This window comes from Lissotriton vulgaris, unplaced genomic scaffold (assembly GCF_964263255.1).
Source record: "Lissotriton vulgaris unplaced genomic scaffold, aLisVul1.2 SCAFFOLD_1241, whole genome shotgun sequence".
Lineage (NCBI taxonomy): Eukaryota > Metazoa > Chordata > Amphibia > Caudata > Salamandridae > Lissotriton > Lissotriton vulgaris.
This window is the reverse complement of record NW_028252118.1, coordinates 548,433-568,727: the sequence shown is the minus strand read 5'-3', so window position 1 is coordinate 568,727 and position 20,295 is coordinate 548,433. Positions and strand designations below refer to the sequence as shown.

Sequence of the window (20,295 nt, the reverse complement as noted above, 5' to 3'; positions counted from 1 at the left end):
TCATACATGGAATGTCTAAACCTGAAGGCAGAAGATAATCAGAGCTGGAGTCTGTGTCAGGGACTATGGAAGGTGTTGCAACAGGTCTTTTGATTCCAACTTATTCAGACAAAATGCAGTTGCAAATGCCTGGTGCACAACACTAAATATCAGGAACAAGTTGAGCATGCATATCTATAGCCACCTATGCTATGAACAAAACTATTTAAGATTAGGCTGGTGATGCATTACAGGTTTTCAGGAGGAGACTTGGAGTCACCTCAAAACAAAAACCTCCTTGGAGAAAATCAACTTTTAATATCCACCATAATCACTTGATGCACAGGAAAAGATCTATAGTAGCACATACTGCTGACTTGTACAAAAATGGATTTAACTCTGAAATCAACACTTAACTGAGTGAAATCAACACTCACCTTCGGTTCTTAGGAGACGGCCAGTTCCGCTTCTCATTCCTGCTCATTCCAGAGTTTCCTCGGCCAGATTTGCCACCAGGAACAGGGTTTGAATGTCGGTTCTGCCTCTCCATAGTGGGGCGCTGACTTGAGAAGCTACGCTTTGACATCTCTTTCCTCTGTGCCAAGCTGAGGTCGTTTGGCACTCTGCCCCCACCCATGCCACCATGTGGGGTCCCTTTGACAAAGCCTCCATCTTTGTCCCGTCTCTCTGTAAAGTCACTGCTCTCGGATGCAGTCTCCCACTCTTCATTGGCTTGGTCAGAGTTCTGATTTGAGAGATCTGGAGATTTGGTACCAGCTATTCGACGAACTGGGAGCTCCTTCCCTTCATCCAGCTGGTGTGAATGATTAGAAGCAGTTGATGGGGGAGGGTTGCTTGGTGCAAGCTGAGGTGGGTAACCATTTCGCTCTCCATTTATTCGTGCAGCGTTCTCACGCTCTTTGAGGCGGCGGAAGCGTGGAGGCTTGTCCTGCTGTTGGGAACGTCCATGACGCCTTCTTCGTGGAGGTCGATCAAAGGGTCTCTCAGACTTCATTTGCCCATCGTGTTGCATACATACCATCTCATTTTGAACAGGGCCTACCACTTGAGGTGTGGATGTGGGTGGAGGCGGTGGTGGTGGCTGCTGTAGTTGTTTCTCAGGTCTCCTCTCTCTCTCTTTTGCCAATATAGGGGGTGTTTCCATTTGTTTCTCAGTCTTCACAGCTTCCCTAGGCATCTGCTTTTTATGTGGAGAAGGCCTAGATGGAGGACTCCATCCCATTGGGGGACGTCCACCAGGCCCTCTAGAGATACCACCTCTTCCCCTTCTTGATGGAACACCCCTGGGAGTAAATATTCTACCACGGGTGGAGTCAGACAGCCGTGGTGGTATTTTATCTGGGTACCTGAGTGGCTCAGAGATGCGTGTTTTATCCCCTCTACTTGACTCTGAGTTTTTAGTGTCCTTACGATGATCTTTTTGACCACCAGAAGCTTCTTTATCAGAGTGTGCCACATCACTGGCACTTTCATGTGTCTCACTGCCAGTTTCCGAGCCCCTCTGCCGCCGCCGCTTGGGGATCTCTTCATACTCTGAGCCCTCACTACGGGTCTCACTGGGGTTCCTCTGCCTAAAAGCCCCTTTAGGTGGTCCCTCCTCAGGCCTATAAAAGAGCTCTCTGTAGCCACGAAACTCCCGGCTACGACCCCGGCCACCACGGCCCCTGCCACTGTATGCCCCACGAAAACCACGGCCCTTCGCAAAGTACTCCCCACGGCCTCTTCCTCTACTTCCGGCATCACGACCCAGAAAATTACTGCTACGGTCATAATGAAAGTCTCTTTGAGAATGAGGAGGAGAACACATATCTTGATCTTTCACTGGGACAACGGACAATTTATTATGGTCCACTCTGGGCTCTTTTACATGCTTACCCCTTTCTCGGTCTACGCCATGGCTAGCTGGCAACTCAGAAAGCTGCTTTGTTGAAGTAGGGAGAGGAGGTGTATTGTGTGGGTTTTGCAGACACTTGCTCTCATGTTTCATCAACTCTCCTTCAGTTTTAGACTCTGTCAATTTCTCCTTGAATTTCACACCAATCCGCTCGTCTGCACATGTTTTAGCCTTCTCCACTTCTTGCTCTCCATCTTCTTTTTTTGCCTCCTTGAGAACTAGCTTCTTAATAGGTCCTGCACGACGAAATGGCTTCTCTGTTACCACCTCCTCTCTCTTATTGCTACTAGGCCGTGGGCCCCAACGAGTCTCTGTCTTAGTTTCCCGACGCGGCTGCTTGTGAAACTCCTGGCGGGATGATTTCTCTGCTTTCCTAGCACCATCGTCCAAGCGGCTCTCTTTCGGATGGAGATCTTCTTTGGGTGGGACACCATCAGACTGGTGGTTGGAAAAACTTTTTTTAGTGCTCAAAGCCTGGTTAGGGGGAGGGGTTAAGGGCTCCTTTACACTTATGTGGCGGCTGCTTCCCACAGCTTCAACTTTGAAGTCTTCGTTATGTGTGTGTAGTGGCGCTTCACGACGTAGAAGAACAGGCTCATCTTCTAGCTTGCGCTGCTGGATATGAATTGTGGCTGGTGGGGGTGAAGGCTGTTGCTGCTCCACTCTTCCATTCCTGCTCATTTCAACCGGGTTCACAGGCAGTGACCCATGCCAGGGAGTTCCTCTCTGTTGCTCCTCCACAGTGTACCGGTGATTTTGCCCAGAGTGGTGAGGAGCTCCGTTCTCAGTGTAAGCATGATAAGCTGCCATGTAAGACTGTTGGGCCATCGTGCGTACAGGAGGAGTGTCACTTCTGTGAAAGAAAAATTAAAAGCAAAACTGAGCACTTTGTAAAATCAGAAAATACATTATTCAAAAGGTTGAAATTTAATTCGGAATAGTTGTCAATGTATGTATCTCAATGAACCAATCATTGTAATTATTTTTTACTGCATGTAAAACTCAAATGGACAAAATAGGTCATATAAACAATGCAGATCAAGAATAGGTTACGTACCTTCAACTATAGTGCTGTAGTGTTGATAATCGTTGATAGATCTGTATATTTGAATAATTACGCAAGGCCTGGGAATTATCAACAGAACCTTAAATCACAAGTATTTGCATAAAACAGTACTGTGCTCTGCTTTCAACGCTGATTTTCCACAGAATCTACTGGGTGGCTATCAGACTCCATGCACAAGAGTGGGCCAAATGCAACAGGATCTAAGCAGAGGCACTACCACCTTTTTCCAATTTTTAATTTCACTCAAGTGTACAGTCCCATGAGGATCCTCACTTAGACATACAAATTTATAATGTGGATGCCACTTCACTGGTTGTCTTAATATGATTATGTTTATTTGCATTTGATTAAGTAACAACAATACAGTAATGTCATCATCGGTCAAACCAGCCCGCTCCCCGGTCCCGGCCACACCCCCCCCCACCCCCCAAGTCCCACCATTAAAATCAGCATAATGTTATACAGAACAACCTCCTCGGGAATGCACTACCAGTACCAAATCTGAAGCGCCTCTTCACATCGCCATACAGTGCGCCCATGCCCGAAAATGTGTCCATCTCTAATGTCCAGTTTCATAACCCCTCATCGAGCCCATTATATTTCCGCCACTTTCCCGAAACTCTACCAAAATTCCTAGGGCATCCCCTTGCTTTATACGTAACCCTTTCAGCTGCCATGTAGAGATCTAGACCCCTCCGCCACTCCTCCACCTGCGGTGTATCGGCAGCCCCCCACTTCTTTGCCACTTCCCTCTTAGCTACCACCAGGGCCAGTCCCAAGAAGATCAACAGCGGACGTGCAAGATCCACATTGTTGGTCACACCTAACAAGACCATTTTGGGATCCAGCTGCAAGGTAACCTCTAGTACCTCCCCCAACTCTTTCAGAATCTCTGACCAGTAAACCTGGATTCTCGGACAGGACCAAATTATGTGGTAGAAATCTCCCCCCTCATGCCCACATCTCAGACAACTCGTATCCCCTACTCTACCCATCTTTTGTAGGCGCACCCTGTCGAAATAAGTCCTATGGAGAATATTAAATTGTATGAGCCTCAGCCTGGATTTTATAGCTACCTCCCCTGGATGCATGAGAACTGTTTCCAAGTCAACCGTGTCCATATCTCCCACCTCTGCCTCCCACCTACATCTGAGGGTGCCTAGGTCCTTCGTCATGTTATTCATCAGGGTCTTATAGGTGAGCGATACCGCTCTCTCCATTACTTGTTCTTGCAGGAGGTGGCCTTCTAGAGGTGCATATTCCGAGAGTGTCCCCCCTGGGAGTCCCTCTACTCGCCAAGCATGCCGCAGTTGCGCATATTTAAAGTATTATGTACGGAGCAGGCCGAATTCCGCCCTTAAAGCTTGGAACGGACTACAGTTCCCCCTTTGCAGTTACGTCGCCTAACGTCGAGATCCCTATGTCGTCACACCTCCGAAACCCTTTTAGTTTATTTAATTCGTGCAGCCAGGTACATTTCCACAGCGGTGTTTGCCTCGTGGGCCTTTTTTCCCAACCCGTGATCTTATTCGCCCTGTCCCAGACCACCAACGTAAGTCTGGTGGCTGGCAACAGTTTCCCCGTCCTCTTGCCCCCATATATATAATAGTTGTATGGGCGGTTGCCCATTGTGTGCCGCTCAAGTGCGTATGTGGCATGCTGAGCCAGGACGTGATACCAGTCGTAGACAGGCACCAAGTGTTCCGCCCAGTAGTATGCCTCAATGTTGGGAAGTGAGTTCCCTCCACTGTATTTGTGCCGCTGAAGGGTGGCCAGTGCTACTCGTGGGTGCTTGCCTAACCAAAGAAAGGTTCGTAATTCCGCATTTATGTCCGTAAACATCTTGCGAGGAAGGGGGTAGTACTCGTTTTGAAATGCATACAGGAGCTTGGGCAGTGTCATCATTTTAAACATGGCCGCACGACCCAGGATCGTGAGGGGTAAGAGGCGCCATCTGCTCGCATCTTCCGTAAAAGCCTGTACGATCCTTTTAATATTCTTGTCATACTAGCAACCTCTATCTAGCGTCAAACACTCCAAGACAGGTAAAGCCCTCCAAAGTGGTCTGCAGTCTGTCTGGGAGGCTCGTCCACTGCCCCTGCCCCTTCTGGTCATAGAGGACCGACTTGTGCCAATTTATCCTATAACCAGCGTGGGCTCCGTATTTTTCCAGCTCTGCGAACAGAGTTGGTATCGTCATTTCCGGGTGTGTTACGAAGAGGAGGACATCATCCGTGTAGAGGGATATTTTTTCCTCCGCAGCGTCACCTTGCCCCAACTAAAATCCCCTAATGCCGCGTTTTGCCGAATTGCTGCTGCTAATACCTCAATTGTCAGCGGGAAGAGCAAGGGGGACAGTGGGCAACCCTGCCGGGTCCCCCGCCACACCGGGAAATCCTAGGATAAAACCTCATTTACCTTGACCTTTGCTCTGGGGTCTGCATATAACAATTGCACCCACCTCCGGAATTTTAAACCAAACCCCAGTCGCTCCAGGACTCCCTCCAAAAAAGGCCAATGCACCGAGTCGAATGCCTTTTCTGCGTCAAGGGACAAGAACCAATGGGGTTCCTAGCTCTTGCTTACCTCCCGCAACCAATTGTGAGTTCGTCGGAGGTTAAATCTAGTGGCCCTACTCGGGAGAAACCCTGTTTGGTCCATGTGTATCAGATCTGGTATCACCCTCCGCAGCCTGAGCGCTAGGACGGTTGCCAGTAACTTTACTTCAATATTTAAAAGGGATATAGGCCGATAAAACGTGCAGTTGTCTGGTGGTTTACCGTCCTTATGGATTGGGATTATCATGGCCATGCGCAGGTCTGGAGGAAGCTGTCCTTCCTCAGCCGCCCCTTCAAAGAGTCCTAGGAGGTGATGCGCCAGGATATCGGCTGTTAGTTTAAAAAACTCTGCCGGGAACCCGTTTGGGCCAGTGGACTTTCCGGCGCGTAGTTTCGCAAGGGCCTTTTTAACCTCGTCCAGCGTAATATCCATCTCTAGATCTGCAGCGTCCTCCTCGGCCAGCACTGGGAGGTCTAAATACGCCACGTAGTGCAGGGCATCTTCCTGCAGCCCTAAGTTCTGTGCCTTATAGAAAATTTGGTGGTGTGCAGCAAAAGCCTCTGCAATTTGTCTATCTGACCTCACTACTTTCCCCTGGACATCTCGTACCTGCTCCACCCACTTAGCAACTTTTTCCTTCCGGCTTAGCCACGCCAGCAGATTCCCCGATTTGTCCCCCACATCGTACAAACGATGCAGAGTCGCCAGCGCCTGCGTTTTGGCTTCGCCTGTGACTAGATCCCTATATTGAGATTGGACGTCCGTCAACGTACATAGAGTCCGAGCGGCTTTCCTAACCTGATATTCCCTCTCCAGGTCCAGTATTTGGGCTTCCAATAACTCTATTTCTTTCTGGACCTTCCGTTTCTCCTCCGCCAGTCTATTCTGTGCCCTATCTCTTAGACCCGTTTGGGGGCCTCCCAAAAGACCACCTTGGACGAGACCGAACCTTCATTCTCTGCTATATACACTTTTACATCGGCCCTGAGGCCCTTCAGGATGGTCGGGTTTCGGAGGTCCCATGCCGACAGTTTCCAAGACCCAACCTTTAGTTCGTTCTCCCTGTGTGCGCCCGAGAAGAAGGAATATGCCCTGTTCCCAGGGCGCAACCATCTCCACACATCCGTCAATCCCAGGGTATCAATCATCCTAGCTAGGGAGGTCGGGGGCAAGTCCCTGGTCCTATCTCACGTTCTGTCCATCGTTGAGATAAGTATGTCATAACCTCACCCCCAGTATCTGTAGTATGTCGGATGTGTTCAGTAGGATATCGGTGACCCCTTTCAGTGTGAGTGTCTGCAGTTTAGGAGGGGCATAGGCCGAGACAATCGTATACTCCTGCCTCCTCCAGGTATCCCGTACTCCTACATACGACCCCTGGGGATCTGTCCAGACCAGCGCCACCCGGAATGGTTGGTCCTTTCTAATCAGTATGGCCACACCTCTCGAGCCCTTAGTGAATCCCGCGTGTGCTAAAACTCTGTACCGCCCTCTTGCCAGAAAGCCGCAGTGCTTGCCCTGTAGATGTGTTTCCTGTAGCAGGACAATGTCAGGGCCCATCCTTTTAACGAACAAGGTACTTACCTTCGGTAACGATATATCTGTAAGAAACAGTAGTTAGTATTAGATTCCTTACCTTAGAATATCCCCAGGCGTCAGACTGGATCCGAAAATGTTTGCGTAGCAATACCCCTGCGCGTCGATAGGCGTCGTCTCTGGCTCCGCGTCCGTCGTCGTCTGCGCCGGAATGACGTCGTCGGAGTACTTAGACGCCGCCCATGCGCGCTGACGTCAGTTCTTAGATACAGCTTTTCCGCGCCAGATACGCAGAGCCATGCTAAAACCAACACTGGTGCCAAGAAACTAGGGCCCTGAAAGGGGATGACCTTAACCCTAGGTATCAGTTCGCAGAACGGGGAGGATGGGTGGGGCGGTAAGGAATCTAATACTAACTACTGTTTCTTACAGATATATCGTTACCGAAGGGAAGTAATGCAAATGCTACTTACCAGTATGCATCTGTTCTTGGCATGTAGGGCTGCTGACATTCATATCTGTGCATAGATCGCCGCCTAGTGTTGGGTCCGGATGATTGCACATTGTTGTCCTGGAAGAGTCTTCGAAGTATCACGAGATAGGTGGCTCCTCCCCTGGACTACAGTGCGCATGGGCATCGACCCCATCCCCAGATTGTTTTTAGCCATTGTGGCCAAGATGGAGTGAAACTCAGTGAATGATGACCATGCTATGAAATGATATGTGAACACTGCAGCTGCTACAGGCGCAGGGGAGGAGGGCGGGCGATATGAATGTCAGCAGCCCTACATGCCAAGAACAGATGCATACTGGTAAGTAGCATTTGCAGTTCGAGGCATGTGGGCTGCTGAATTCATATCTGTGCATAGAATACATAGCAGTCCCTCCATTAGCGGCGGCCGCCCGTGCCAGCTGCAGCAGTTTGGAAAAGTGTCTTGAGAACAGCCTGCCCTACAGCTGCCTGCTGTTTGGAGTGCACGTCTACACAGTAATGCTTAGTAAATGTATGTGTGGTAGACCATGTGGCTGCTCTACATATGTCCTCTAGGGGAATGTTTCCAAGGAAAGCCATAGAGGCCCCCAACTTTCTGGTGGAGTGAGCTCTTGGTTGAATTGTAAGAGTGCGTTTTGCCTTTGCATAGCAGATTTGGATACATTTCACGATCCACCTAGCAATACCAGCCTTGGAAATAGGGTTACCTTTGTGATGTGGCGCAAAGGCAACAAAAAGCTGCTTAGTCTTTCTAAAACCCTTGGTCCTATCAATGTAATACATTAGGGCCCGTTTAACGTAAAGGGTGTGGAGCATCCGCTCCGCCAGCGACTCTGGATTTTGAAAGAACACCGGTAACTCAATGGTTTGGTTGATGTGGAACTGAGACACAACCTTGGGTAGAAATTTAGGGTTAGGACGGAGCATTACCATGTTTGAATGAACTTGAAAGAAAGGCTCTTGGATTGTGAGGGCTTGCAGTTCACTAACCCTCCGTAGCGATGTAATTGCTACAAGGAAAGCCACTTTCCATGTCAAGAACTGAATCTCGCAGGAATGTAGTGGCTCAAAGGGAGGACCCATCAGTCTTGTAAGAACCATATTGAGGTTCCATTCCGGAGCTGGTGGAGTCCGTGGCGGAATGACTCTTTTGAGGCCTTCCAGAAATGCCTTGATGGCAGGCACTTTGAAAAGTGAAAGGTGCTGTCTATTTTGGAGGTATGCGGCCATCGCAGACAGGTGAATGCGAATGGAAGTATATGCCAGATTACACTTGTATAGATGGAACAGGTAACAGATGATGTTCTGAATGGAAGCATCTAGTGGATCAATGTTGTGGTTTGCGCAATAGATGACAAACCGCTTCCATTTTGCCGCATAACATGCTCTAGTAGTGGGCTTTCTCGCCTCCCGAATGATGTCCATGCAATTGGGAGGAAGGTTAAGGTAGCCAAACTCTAGGACTTTAGGAGCCAGATCGCCAGGTTGAGCTGTTGCGGATCTGGGTGCTGAATGTCACCATGGCTCTGCGTCAGAAGGCTGGGTGTGAGATGAAGCCTTTGATGCGGTACCACGGAAAGTTCCAGAAACGTGGTGTACCATGGTTGGCGAGCCCACGTTGGAGCAACTAGGATGAGAGTCATCGAGTGCTGCCTGAGCTTGCGCGCCACCAGCGGTATCAGAGGTGCTGGGGGAAAAGCGTACGCAAATCTGCCTGACCAGTTCATCCATATCGCATTGCCCTGCGATTGCGGGTGTGGGAACCTGGCGGCGAGATTTGGCATTTTGCGTTCTCCCTTGTGGCGAACAGGTCGATCTCTGGATGACCCCACCTTTGGAAGTACGGTTGGAGTACTGATGGATGTATCTCCCACTCGTGCATTTGGTGGCTGTGCCTGCTGAGCAGGTCCGCCATCTGATTGTCCTTGCCTGGGAGATGTTCTGCCATGAGGAAAATGTTCCTCTGAATGGCCCACTTCCACATGCTCTGAGCCAGATGAGACCGCTGCGGAGAGTGCGTGCCCCCCTGTTTCTGAATGTAATACATGGCCGTCATGTCGGTCCAGATCAACACGACCTTGTTGCACAGATGTACTTTGAATGCCTTTAAGGCCATGAAGATCGCCATCAGTTCCAGTACATTAATGTGCATCTTCTTTTGCTATAGTGTCCATAGTCCCTGCACAGTGTATTGGAGTACATGCGCTCCCCATCCCTGGAGAGAAGCGTCCATTGTCAGGATAATCTGCGGCACAGGCTCTTGAAACGGTCGGCCCTTGCAAAGGTTTTGTGGAATCCACCAATGCAGAGAGTTGTATGCCCGACCGCTCACCAACACTAGGTCTTTCAACTGCCCGTGAGCCTGAGTCCACTGACGTGCTAAGCACTCCTGAAGCGGACGCATATGTAGTCTCGCGTGTGGGACTATGGAGATGCAGGAGGCCATCATGCCTATCAACTGCATGAACACTCTTGCTGGAAGCGAGTGTTGAGGTCTGAATCTTTGGGTCAGCGACTGAATGCTGTTGACTCACTGAATTCGGCTGCGCAGTGGCCGCCAGAGTGTTTATGGTCGCACCCAGATACTGCCGTATGTGGGCGGGCTGGAGATGGTACTCTGGGTAATTCAGTGAGAACCCCAGATCGTGCAGAAGGTGAATGGTGTGGGACACGTGGTCGGCGCACTGCTGGGCCGACTTCGCTTGAATGAGCCAGTCGTCCAGATAGGGGTAGACGTGGATGTTCTGACGTCTCAGATGCGCCGCCACCGTCGCTAGGCACTTTGAGAAGACCCTGGGCGCTGTGGTGACCCCAAAAGGCAAAACCTTGAACTGGTAGTGCTGGTTTTGAATGGTGAACCTGAGGTACTTTCTGTGGGAAGGATGCAGTGGAATGTGAAAGTACACATCCTTGAGGTCCAGAGTTGCCAGGAAGTCCCCTTGCTGAAGCAGTGGGAGAACCTGCTGCAGCGTGAGCATATGGAAATGTTCTGACAGAATGTAAAAGTTGAGAGGTCTGAGGTCTAGGATGGGCCTGAGGGATCCGTCCTTTTTTGGAATCAGAAAGTACAGGGAGTAAACTCCTGTACCTCTTTCCTGCAGGGGCACGAGCTCTATTGCTCCTTTTTGCAGCATGACGTGGACTTCCTGCTGCAACAAGTGCAAGTGCTTGCCGGACATAGGACGGCTCCTTGGGGGTATGTTGGGTGGAGTGGATGTGAGCTCCAGACAATAACCATATTGGATAAGAGATCTGACCCACCTGTCCGTGGTGATGGACTTTCACACAGGCAGGAACTGCTGGAGTCTCCCCCCGACCGGTGTTGCGTAGTCGGGGGGCAGTGACAAGGCGTCACTGTTTGTTGGCGGTGGAGGACCTGGAGCTGTTATTACCACGTCCTTAGCCTTTGACGTTGTTGCCACGGTATCCACCCCGACCCTTGTTGGTATAGGAGGGTTGGGTGTTACCCTTATAGAACTGCGTCGACTGTGACACTTGACCCCTCGAGGTGCCTCTATTATTGGAGCGACGAAAGAACCACCCCGAAACTGCTGGGACTGCAAGGCACCCATAGACTTAGCAGTGTCGGTGTCCTTTTTCATTTTCTCGAGGGTGGTATCAACTTCTGGGCCAAACAGGTGGTCTGGGTTGACAGTTTGGTTCAGGATGGTAGTTTGAATGTCTGGTTTGAAACCGGATATTCTGAGCCATGCATGTCTACGCAGTAGAACGCTAGTGTTTATTGCTCTTGAGGCGGTGTCAGCCACATCCAGAGCGCACTTAATTGAAGCATTGGTGATAAGCTTCCCCTCCTGTATCAACATTTCTGCTGCTTCCTTATATTGATCTGGCAAGTGCTGTAGAAGGGTCTCTAGAGTGTCGTAGTGTGCCCTGTCGTAACGCGCAAGTAGCGCCTGTGTGTTGGATATGCGCCATATGTAGGCTGCCTGCGCAGCAACACGTTTCCCCGAAGCCTCAAATACTTTTGATTCCTTGTCTGGGGGAGGAGCATCACCCGCAGTCTGTGAGTTGGCTCTTTTGCGAGCATTGGAGACAACCAAGGAATCCAGAGGCAACTGTCCTTTGATGTATGTTGGATCAGTGGGCGCTGCCTTGTACTTCTTGTCGATACGTGGGTTGACGACTCTTGCTCGGGTGGGCTCCTTGAAGACCTCTGGCGCATGTTTCAACACCCATTTTAGCATTGGCAAATTCTTTACAGTTTTTTCAGCGACTGAAAAGGTGTCAAAAAGAAAATCGACGTCTACTGGGTCAGCATGGAGATCGACGTCATGGTTGGCTGCCGCTCTTTCAATTAGAGCATTGAAAGCTGCAGAGTCCTCAGTTGGGGAAGTTTTTGCTGAAAGAAGCTGAGGCTCCTGTCCTGAATGCGGGGCCCCAGGGTCGGCACCAGCAGACCAAGGCTCAGTCACATCCTCTGGGTCTGAGTAGACTGGATAGGCATACTCATCCTCGTCGTTACCATCACCCTCCTCAACATTCGAATGAGTGGGTGAAAGTTCATGGCCTTGTGGTGATGCAGGCTCCATAGGGGCAGAGGCACCAGCAGAGTCCAACTTTTTCTAAAGTGGGATTTGGAAATGTTCTAATGCCGGTTCAGGGGTGATCTTCCTTTTAAGGAGATAGAGCTTGCCTGTGTTGGCGTCGATGATCACTTCTCGACACTCTTCTTCTGCCAGTGGTTGGTGGCGCGGGCTTGGAACCACCAACGATGCCTTCGGCGTCGAAGATAACTTCAAGGGCACCGCGGCCCCAGGTTTTGCCGTGAAAGCCTTCGGCGTCATCTTCGGCGGCAACGTGAACAGAATCGGCGTTGTTGTTTTCACCGGTTTTTGGATAGGCTTGGGCGGCACAGTGTCCTTCGGCTCGACTGCTGCGACCCCCTCCCTAATACGCTGAAGGGACTCTGTGACCTTTTTAGTGAACGAGGCGGAGGGACGCACTGGCTTGAGAGAGTCTTCTGAAGCTGGTTTTGGGACGGTGACCAATGACGCAGTCTTCGGAGCCGACGCAGCTGCCCCCTTGGCCTTGTTGAGTGGAAGCGGGGCAGTGATAGACTTGGGGTCATCCTGCCGCTTCTTTGTGGCCTTCTTATGGTCGTCGACCTTCTTGGTATCGATGCGACTCTTAAGTGCGTCGACCAACTTCGGCGCCGACGCAGCCGCGACGGTCACCTTTACCTTTCGCTTCGACACCGTAGTCTACGGGTCGGCCATTTTGGCGTGGCTCTTGAGCTCGACGGCCATCTTGGATTTCTTCGGCGCCGAGGCCTCCGAAGTCTTCGACCCGACCAGTGCGACTTGCGCTTTCGGTTTCGATACGTCTGGCGTCGAGACCGATGGTTTCACTTTCGGTTTCTGTACCGTGAGTGGTGCCGTACCAATGTCCGTGGCCGGGCCGGAAGGCGGAGCAGTGGGACGGGAATCAAGGCTTTGGGTAAGGCCCGAAGGCGATCCCTCGGCCTGGGCCTTAGAATGGTGGCTGGCCCCGTAGTCAGTGTGAGGAAGCTCTTCTTCCGAGCTATCCTCTACGGTGGCAATGGCCCCGTCGTCGTCCCCTACCTCCTCGACGACTTCCTCGAAATCCTCGTCTTCCGCGTCGTAGTCCTCCTCGACTTCCGACGCCGGGTTAGATTCCGTGATATCCTGGATAGTGTCGTCGCCGACATCCTCCGTGTCGAAGATGTTCGTCGGAGGGGGTGCCGATCGCTGGGCCTGCAGTCTTGCAGCTCGGCGGAGCTTGAGTGTCTTTTTCGACCGGAACTTGGAGCAGGCCATACACTTGGCCTAGTCGTGGTCCGGCGACAAGCACTTATTGCACACTGGGTGCACGTCGATATGTGGGTACTTCGAGGCACACACCGGGCACCTCTTAAATGGACTTCGTTCCATGATGAAAGCAGTGTGGAGCGTCGTGTAGGCCCGTCCGCGCCGAAAGCACGCGGAAGGGCAGTGTTGGTTCGGAGTCGATGAAACAAACGAACCCGAACGATAGACAATACCGACACGAGTCCTAAAGACCTTTTGGTCTCAAGTAAAATAAGTTAAACTATCGATTCCGACAGAGGGAACCGAAACACATCCGAACCCAATGGCGGAAAAAAACAATCTGGGGATGGAGTCGATGCCCATGCGCACTGTAGTCCAGGGGAGGAGCCACCTATCTTGTGATACTTCGAAGACTCTTTCAGGACAACAATGTGCAATCATCCGGACCCAACACTAGGCGGCGATCTATGCACAGATATGAATTCAGCAGCCCACATGCCTCGAACCTTGTTCATCTGAAAGAAACAGGTTAGTATTAGATTCCTTACCTTAGAATAGATACCCCAGCAATACCAACCCCGGTGGTGGGTCTGAGAACCAATACTCACACCAGAAAGTCCTGGAGGACAGAACGGCCAAAGAAGCCATCCCTCCGGACTTGACTGTCCAGGCAGTAGTGCCTCGCAAAGTTGTGCAGCGAGGCCCACGTAGCCGCCTGGCAAATGTCCTGCAGGGGGACTCCCCGACCCAGGGCAGTAGTAGCCGCCGTGGCCCGAGTCGAATGGGCCCTCAACCCAACAGGAGGCTCCTTCCTAGCCAAGGAGTAGCACGCCTTGATGCATAAGACGACCCACCGAGAGATTGTCCTCTTATGCAACGCCCGTCCCTTCTTCGCATCCACGTAACCAACAAAGAGTTGGTCATCCACCCGGAACTGGCGTGTGCGATCCACATAAAATGAAAGCGCACGTTTTGGGTCCAGACGATGGAGCCACTCTTCATCCTTTGAAGGGTGCGGAGGCGGGAAGAAGGAGGGCAAGGTGATGGACTGCCCGATGTGGAAAGCAGAGACTACCTTGGGCAGGAAAGATGGTTTTGTACGCAGCACTACTTTGTCCGGATGCACAGACAGGAAAGGGGGTTTGCAAGATAGAGCCTGGAGCTCACTCACTCTCCTGGCAGAGGTGATGGCAACCAGGAAAGCTGTCTTCAAGGTGAGAAGACGGAGAGGACAAGAGTGAAGCGACTCAAAGGGAGCGCACATCAGGAAAGTAAGAAACAGGTTCAAGTCCCACTGAGGTATCACAAAGGGAACAGGTGGAAACATGTGCGTGATGCCCTTCAGAAAACGAGTTACTATAGGGGACTTGAACAAAGAAGGTTGATCAGGCAGCCTCAGGAAGGCCGAAAGGGCAGAAAGGTAGCCCTTGATAGTTCCCAGAGCAGAGCCCTGCTGGGCAAGAGAAAGGAGGAAGAGAAGAACTTCAGAAAGAGGGGCAGAAAGGTGATCCACAGCCTTTGCTGTGCACCATGCCACAAATGTGTTCCACCGGCAGGCGTATACCGACTTTGTGGAGAGACGCCTGGCTGGCAGAATAACATTACAGACTTCAGGAGGCAAGTCAAATGGCCTCAACTGCCGCCGCTCAATCTCCAAGCAGGGAGGTGGAGACTGGACAGGTTCGGGTGGAGGACCGTCCCCTGCTGCTGCGATAGAAGGTCCTCCTGAAGAGGCAGACGGATCGGGGGACCGACTGACATATTGAGTAGCTCGGGATACCAGAACCTTCGAGCCCAGTCCGGAGCCACAAGGATGACTTGGGCCCGGTCACGCTTGATCTTCTTCAGCACTCTGGGCAGAAGTGGTATAGGCAGAAAGGCGTATTACAGACCGCAACTCCACTCGCGACGTAAGGCGTCGCCGAGCGAGTGCCGCCTTGGAAATTCCAACGCGCAGAACTGATGACATTGTGCGTTCTCTTCGGTGGAGAATAGATCTAACCAAGGCTCTCCCCATTGCAGAAAGATGCCTTCCTCCACGTCAGAGTTCAGACGCCATTCGTGATCCATCGAGCACCGTCGGCTGAGTTCGTCCGCCCTGGCGTTCAGAGAATCAGCCAGGTGTTGAACCACCAGGGTCTCGCCCTGATGTTCCAGCCACTGCCACACCCGCAGAGCCTCTTGGCAGAGGGTCCAGGACCCCACACCGCCCTGTTTGTTGCAGTACCACATGGCGGTGGTGTTGTCCGTGAACACCTGCACTACACTCCCTCAGACAGAGGGGAGGAATGCCTTCTGCGCTAGACAAATCGCCCGCAGCTCCAAATGGTTGATATGGAGCAGGGACTCTGCCAGAGACCAGAGGCCTCTGATCTCCGCCTCTCCCATTTGGTCTCCCAAGCCCTGGAGGGATGCGTCCGTCACAACTACGTGCTCCGGTTGGGGAAGGGAGAAGGATCTGCCGCTGACCCAATCGCGGTCCGTGAGCCACCACTGCAGCTGTCTCGCAGTGCCCTTCGAGATCAAGACATGGTCGGACAGGTTGCCCTGATGCTGGGCCCACTGAAACTTCAGGTCCCACTGCAGAGCCCGCATCCACCACCGGGCGTGATGCACCAGGAGGATGCAGGAAGCCACCAGTCCCAGGAGCCGCAGCGTCAACCTGACCGAAACCCGGGATAAAGGCTAAAAGACCAGAATCAGAGCCTGAATATCCCGGACCCGCTGCTCGGGAGGGTAAACCCGAAACTGCGCCGAGTGCGGAACAGCTCCGATGAAGAGGAGCTTTTGGGAGGGACACAGGTGTGAATTCGGCACGTTGATGGAAAACCCCAGCAGGTGCAGGAGATCCGCCGTAATCTGGAGGGGGCTGACTGTCTGGGGCGAACCCACCTTCAACAACCAGTCGTCGAGGTAGGGGAAGACTGAAACCGCTAACCTGCGCAGATGAGCTGCGACCACCACCATCACTTTCGTGAACACCCGTGGGGCGCTGGTAAGGCCAAAGGGGAGCACGGTGAACTGAAAGTGCTTGAGGCCTACCGTGAACCGCAGGTAACGCCGGTGGGCCGGCAGGACGGGGATGTGAAAGTAAGCATCCTGCAAGTCCAACGCCACCATCCTGTCTTGCGGGTCTAGGGCAGCCAAGACCTGAGCCAAAGTCAACATCTTGAACTTCTCCTTCCGGAGGAAGCCGTTGACGTTCCGTAGGTCCAAGATAGGGTGTAGGCCCCCTTTGCCCTTCTTGGGTACCAGAAAGAAGTGTGAGTAGCAACCACACCCTACTTCTGGCCCAGGAACGCGCTCGATGGCCCCCTTGGCCAAGGGGCCGTAACTTCCTCCTGCAGAAGTCGCAAGTGTTCCCCCGACACACGGTGATACTGCAATGGCATGGCTGGAGGGGTCGCCTCGAAGGGGAAGGAGTAGCCCCTTCGGACGATTTGCAGCACCCACCTGTCCGATGTGACGGTGCGCCAGTGGAAGAGGTGATGGCGGACCCTGCCTCCCACTGGCGTCACATGGGACTGAAAACTCGGACTAGGAAGGTTTTTTTGGCGGATGCTGCGGGAGCGGGTGCGGACTGGCCTCGCCGTTGACCCCGACCGCCTCCCCGGCGGTTTCCACGACCGCCACCGCGATGAAGATTCTGTTGCGGCGTGTGGCTGGCGGTCCGTGTGGGGGGCACCCCTGTGAGAAGTTGGCCTGATATGTAGTGCTCACTATTCTAGTCATTCCAAACGACTTTTATTGATGATTGGTTGTAAGTCAACCGTTAGACCAGCTATCCTAGTAGCATGGACAAGAGCAGTCTTTAGGCTAAACTCTAGAGGGCGTGTTAAGCCAGCTGTTATACCATCACATATACCCCTTGAACACCAAGTGAAAGGACACCACACAAGTTGTTATGAAAATAAAGTATATTTATTTAGAACACAACAGCCCTGGACTCTTTATGAGGACAGGGCGCTAAGCACAATACAAAGCTCTTAAGAAAATACTCAAAGTCGCACAATTTACACAAATGCCCGAGGGGCACGAAAAACCATATACTCTAAAAGTGGAATGCGAAATTACTAGCAGGTAAGTACTACTCTAATAGGCTTTAGGATCGCTAGGACTGGACTACTGAGCCTTCAGATTACTAGCAGGAGGCCTAGGGAGATCGGGTGCAGAGTGTGCACTCTCACGCGGGACAAAGTCTATAGTTGCTAGATTTCGTAAAGTTAGTGTTATCGGACGAATCCGACTAGGTAGAGCTGAAACGAAAAAGGATCTGGACCTTTGGATAGTTAAGCTATGCTGGAGCACCGAAATGCTCAGGTTACCTAGCCAAGGGGCTGCGGCTGCATAGGTCTGGAAAGGCGTCGGGAATCCTCGTTGCAGTCTATGGAGCCTGAAAGAAGAAGTTGCTGGCAGGCGACCAGTGATGAAGTTCGAAGTGATCCAAGCCTGGATTGAAGATGGAAGACACCTGTAAGCAGGGGAGACCAAGTTCTGAATCACTAGCCAGTGATTAGATGGGCACCAGGATGGCACCGGACGAAGTCACCTCGATCAGGTGAGTGGGCGACGCTGGGCTCTGCAGTCTCACGGACCAGGAGGTGTTGTCAGCGACCAGGATGGAGGTGCGATGGTATCTGCTGTCGACGTCGCTGGACCCAGGATTGGGGCAACAAGTCTTGGCAAATGCAAGCCCACGCGGTGGACTTAAAATGGAGTCTGGAGTGGACCAGGAGGGTCCGGGTGCTTCTCTGTTAGAGGGGAGCAAGGGTCAGTCTGGAGCAACCAGTACAGCGTTGGAAATGTCATCGTTCGTCGTCAGGAGGGCCACAAGCCAGCAAGCAAGTAGCCGGACAACGCAGTGAGCAGCAAAGAGCAGAAGGGCCCCACGCAGATCTCGTGGATGCTGGGGGGCTGGACTTCGGTGCTGGAGCTGCTCAGGGTTAGGGCTTCTCAAACCCCAAAGCACTCACTCGAGGATCCCTCGGCGGCCGTGCTAGGCAAGCATCGTCCAGTCCTGAAGATGGCCGGTCCCTCGAAGATGGCCGGTCCCTCGAGGTCTCGTCACACCCACGAATCTCAGCTGGGTTGATGATGCAGGTAGAGGTCAGAGGTGCCAGGGAAGCCGGTTCTCGTCGAGCTGGGCAGTCTTGATCCGGAGGAGAGACTTACAGCAAACCGCGATGCTTGGATGGTGCCTGCGGGTGCAGGGTGGCTACTCCTTAGCCACAAGGGAGAGTCTTCTGAAAGGTTCAAGAGTTCTTTCGTGGAAAGTCTTCAAGATTCGGAATTATCTAATTTGGAAGGGGTCCCCACTCCCACCTTTACACTGGTTGGGACCAGGAAGGGGGGTGGTTACACCCCTCTCCCATGCCGGACTTTCCCCAGCTCAGGGGCTGGTGTGCCCCTGGAACCGGTTCAGACTGGCAGATGCATAGTGAGCACCGGGGTGCCACTTGCAGTCACCTTCCTATTCAGCCCTGCCTACCTAGGATACACAAAACCCTGTCTGGGTCGGTGCTAGCACCGCCCCTGACAGGAAACCCTTTGTCCAAGCTCTCCTCGCTGGAAGGACTCCCAGCAGCAGAAGGTCAGACTTGTGTCTGTGGTGGCAGCATCCATTTTGTGATGCTGAGGCTCGAGTTAACTTTAACCGGGGTTCACAGTTACATACATGTTGTGTCCCTCTAGAAGGGTGGAATGCTAACCCTGTCGCCAGAATTGGCGAGGGGTTAGTATTCCAATTCGTATGACACCTTACTCGACATGTTTTGATAAAGCGATACCAAAGTTGGCAAATAACCGCGAGGATTATAATGCACTGAAGAGTATATGGTACGCGTTATCATAGAACAGCTATTAGGACTTGGTTCCGCAAGCTGCAGACGGGTTCAGCTCATGCCAGAGCACCATTTCACATGATTCCAAGCACTCTGCCTTCAGGATTGTTAAGGCCTGCCATAGGAGTGACTGATAGGGATACATGTGTCTATTTTAGGGTTAGATATAGGTATACTATATCTACAGCAAAGGGTGATTACACCACTTTGCCCCAGCTGTCGTGCAGCCAGTTGTGTCAGATTTAGATGGCCAGCCAGGGGTGGCATAATATGTGAGAAGGTGGCCTGATATGCAGTGGTCACTATTCTAGTGCCCACTATGTATCAGTCCAGCAACCCTTATTGATGATTGGTTGTAAGTCAACCTTATAGACCAGCTATCCTAGTAGCATGGATACGAGCAGTCTAAGGCTAAAGACTCGAGAGGGCGTGTTAAGCCAGCTGTTTACCACACATATACCCCTTGAATACCCAGTGAAAGGACACCACACAAGTGTTATGAAAATAAACAGTTATTTATTAAAGATCACAACAGCCCTGTACTCTTTATGAGGACAGGGTACTAAGCACAAACCAAAACTCTTACAAAAATACTTAAGTTAGCACAGTATATACAAATGCCCGAGGGGCACGGAAAACCATATACTCTAAAAGTGGAATGTGAAATTCCTAGCAGGTAAGTACAGTACTAATAGCTTTTGGAATCGCTAGGACTTGACTAGGGAATCGTTAGATTACGACTAGGAGGCCTAGGGGACTCGGGTGCAGTGTGTGCACTCTCACGCGAGATGCGGACAAAAGTCTATGGTAGCTAGGAAATAGAAAGTTAGTGTTCTCGGGCGAACCCGACCTGGTAGGGAGAAAACGAAAGTAGATTCTGACCCTTGGATAGTGATTTACAAAAGGGGGTGGTGATGAACAGAGTGTCTGAATTGAGCAGACCACTCTTACCCAGTCCAAAGATCAGGGCTTTATCCATCACCGTTATTTATCTCACTGCCCCATCCCAGCTCAGAACCTGGCTAAATGCAAATCAGTCTGTCCCTGGCCCAGTGCATCATGGGAACAGGGCAGACTAAACTACCAAGCCAATTCTTTACCAGAAAGGAGCCAAGCTA

General features: G+C 51.7%; 1 protein-coding gene across 1 annotated transcript in view; it reads right to left on the bottom strand.

The window, feature by feature from the left end:
* The window catches only part of LOC147662657 (protein PRRC2A-like), a gene marked incomplete at its 3' end in the record, with an annotated part of 660,467 nt that overhangs the window by 96,037 nt on the left and 544,135 nt on the right, over window positions 1–20,295 (bottom strand). The window contains exon 8 of the mRNA XM_086951012.1: window positions 417–2,747. Within this exon, the coding sequence (XP_086807138.1) occupies window positions 417–2,747 (2,331 nt within the window). The remainder of the gene's footprint in view (window positions 1–416; window positions 2,748–20,295) is intronic.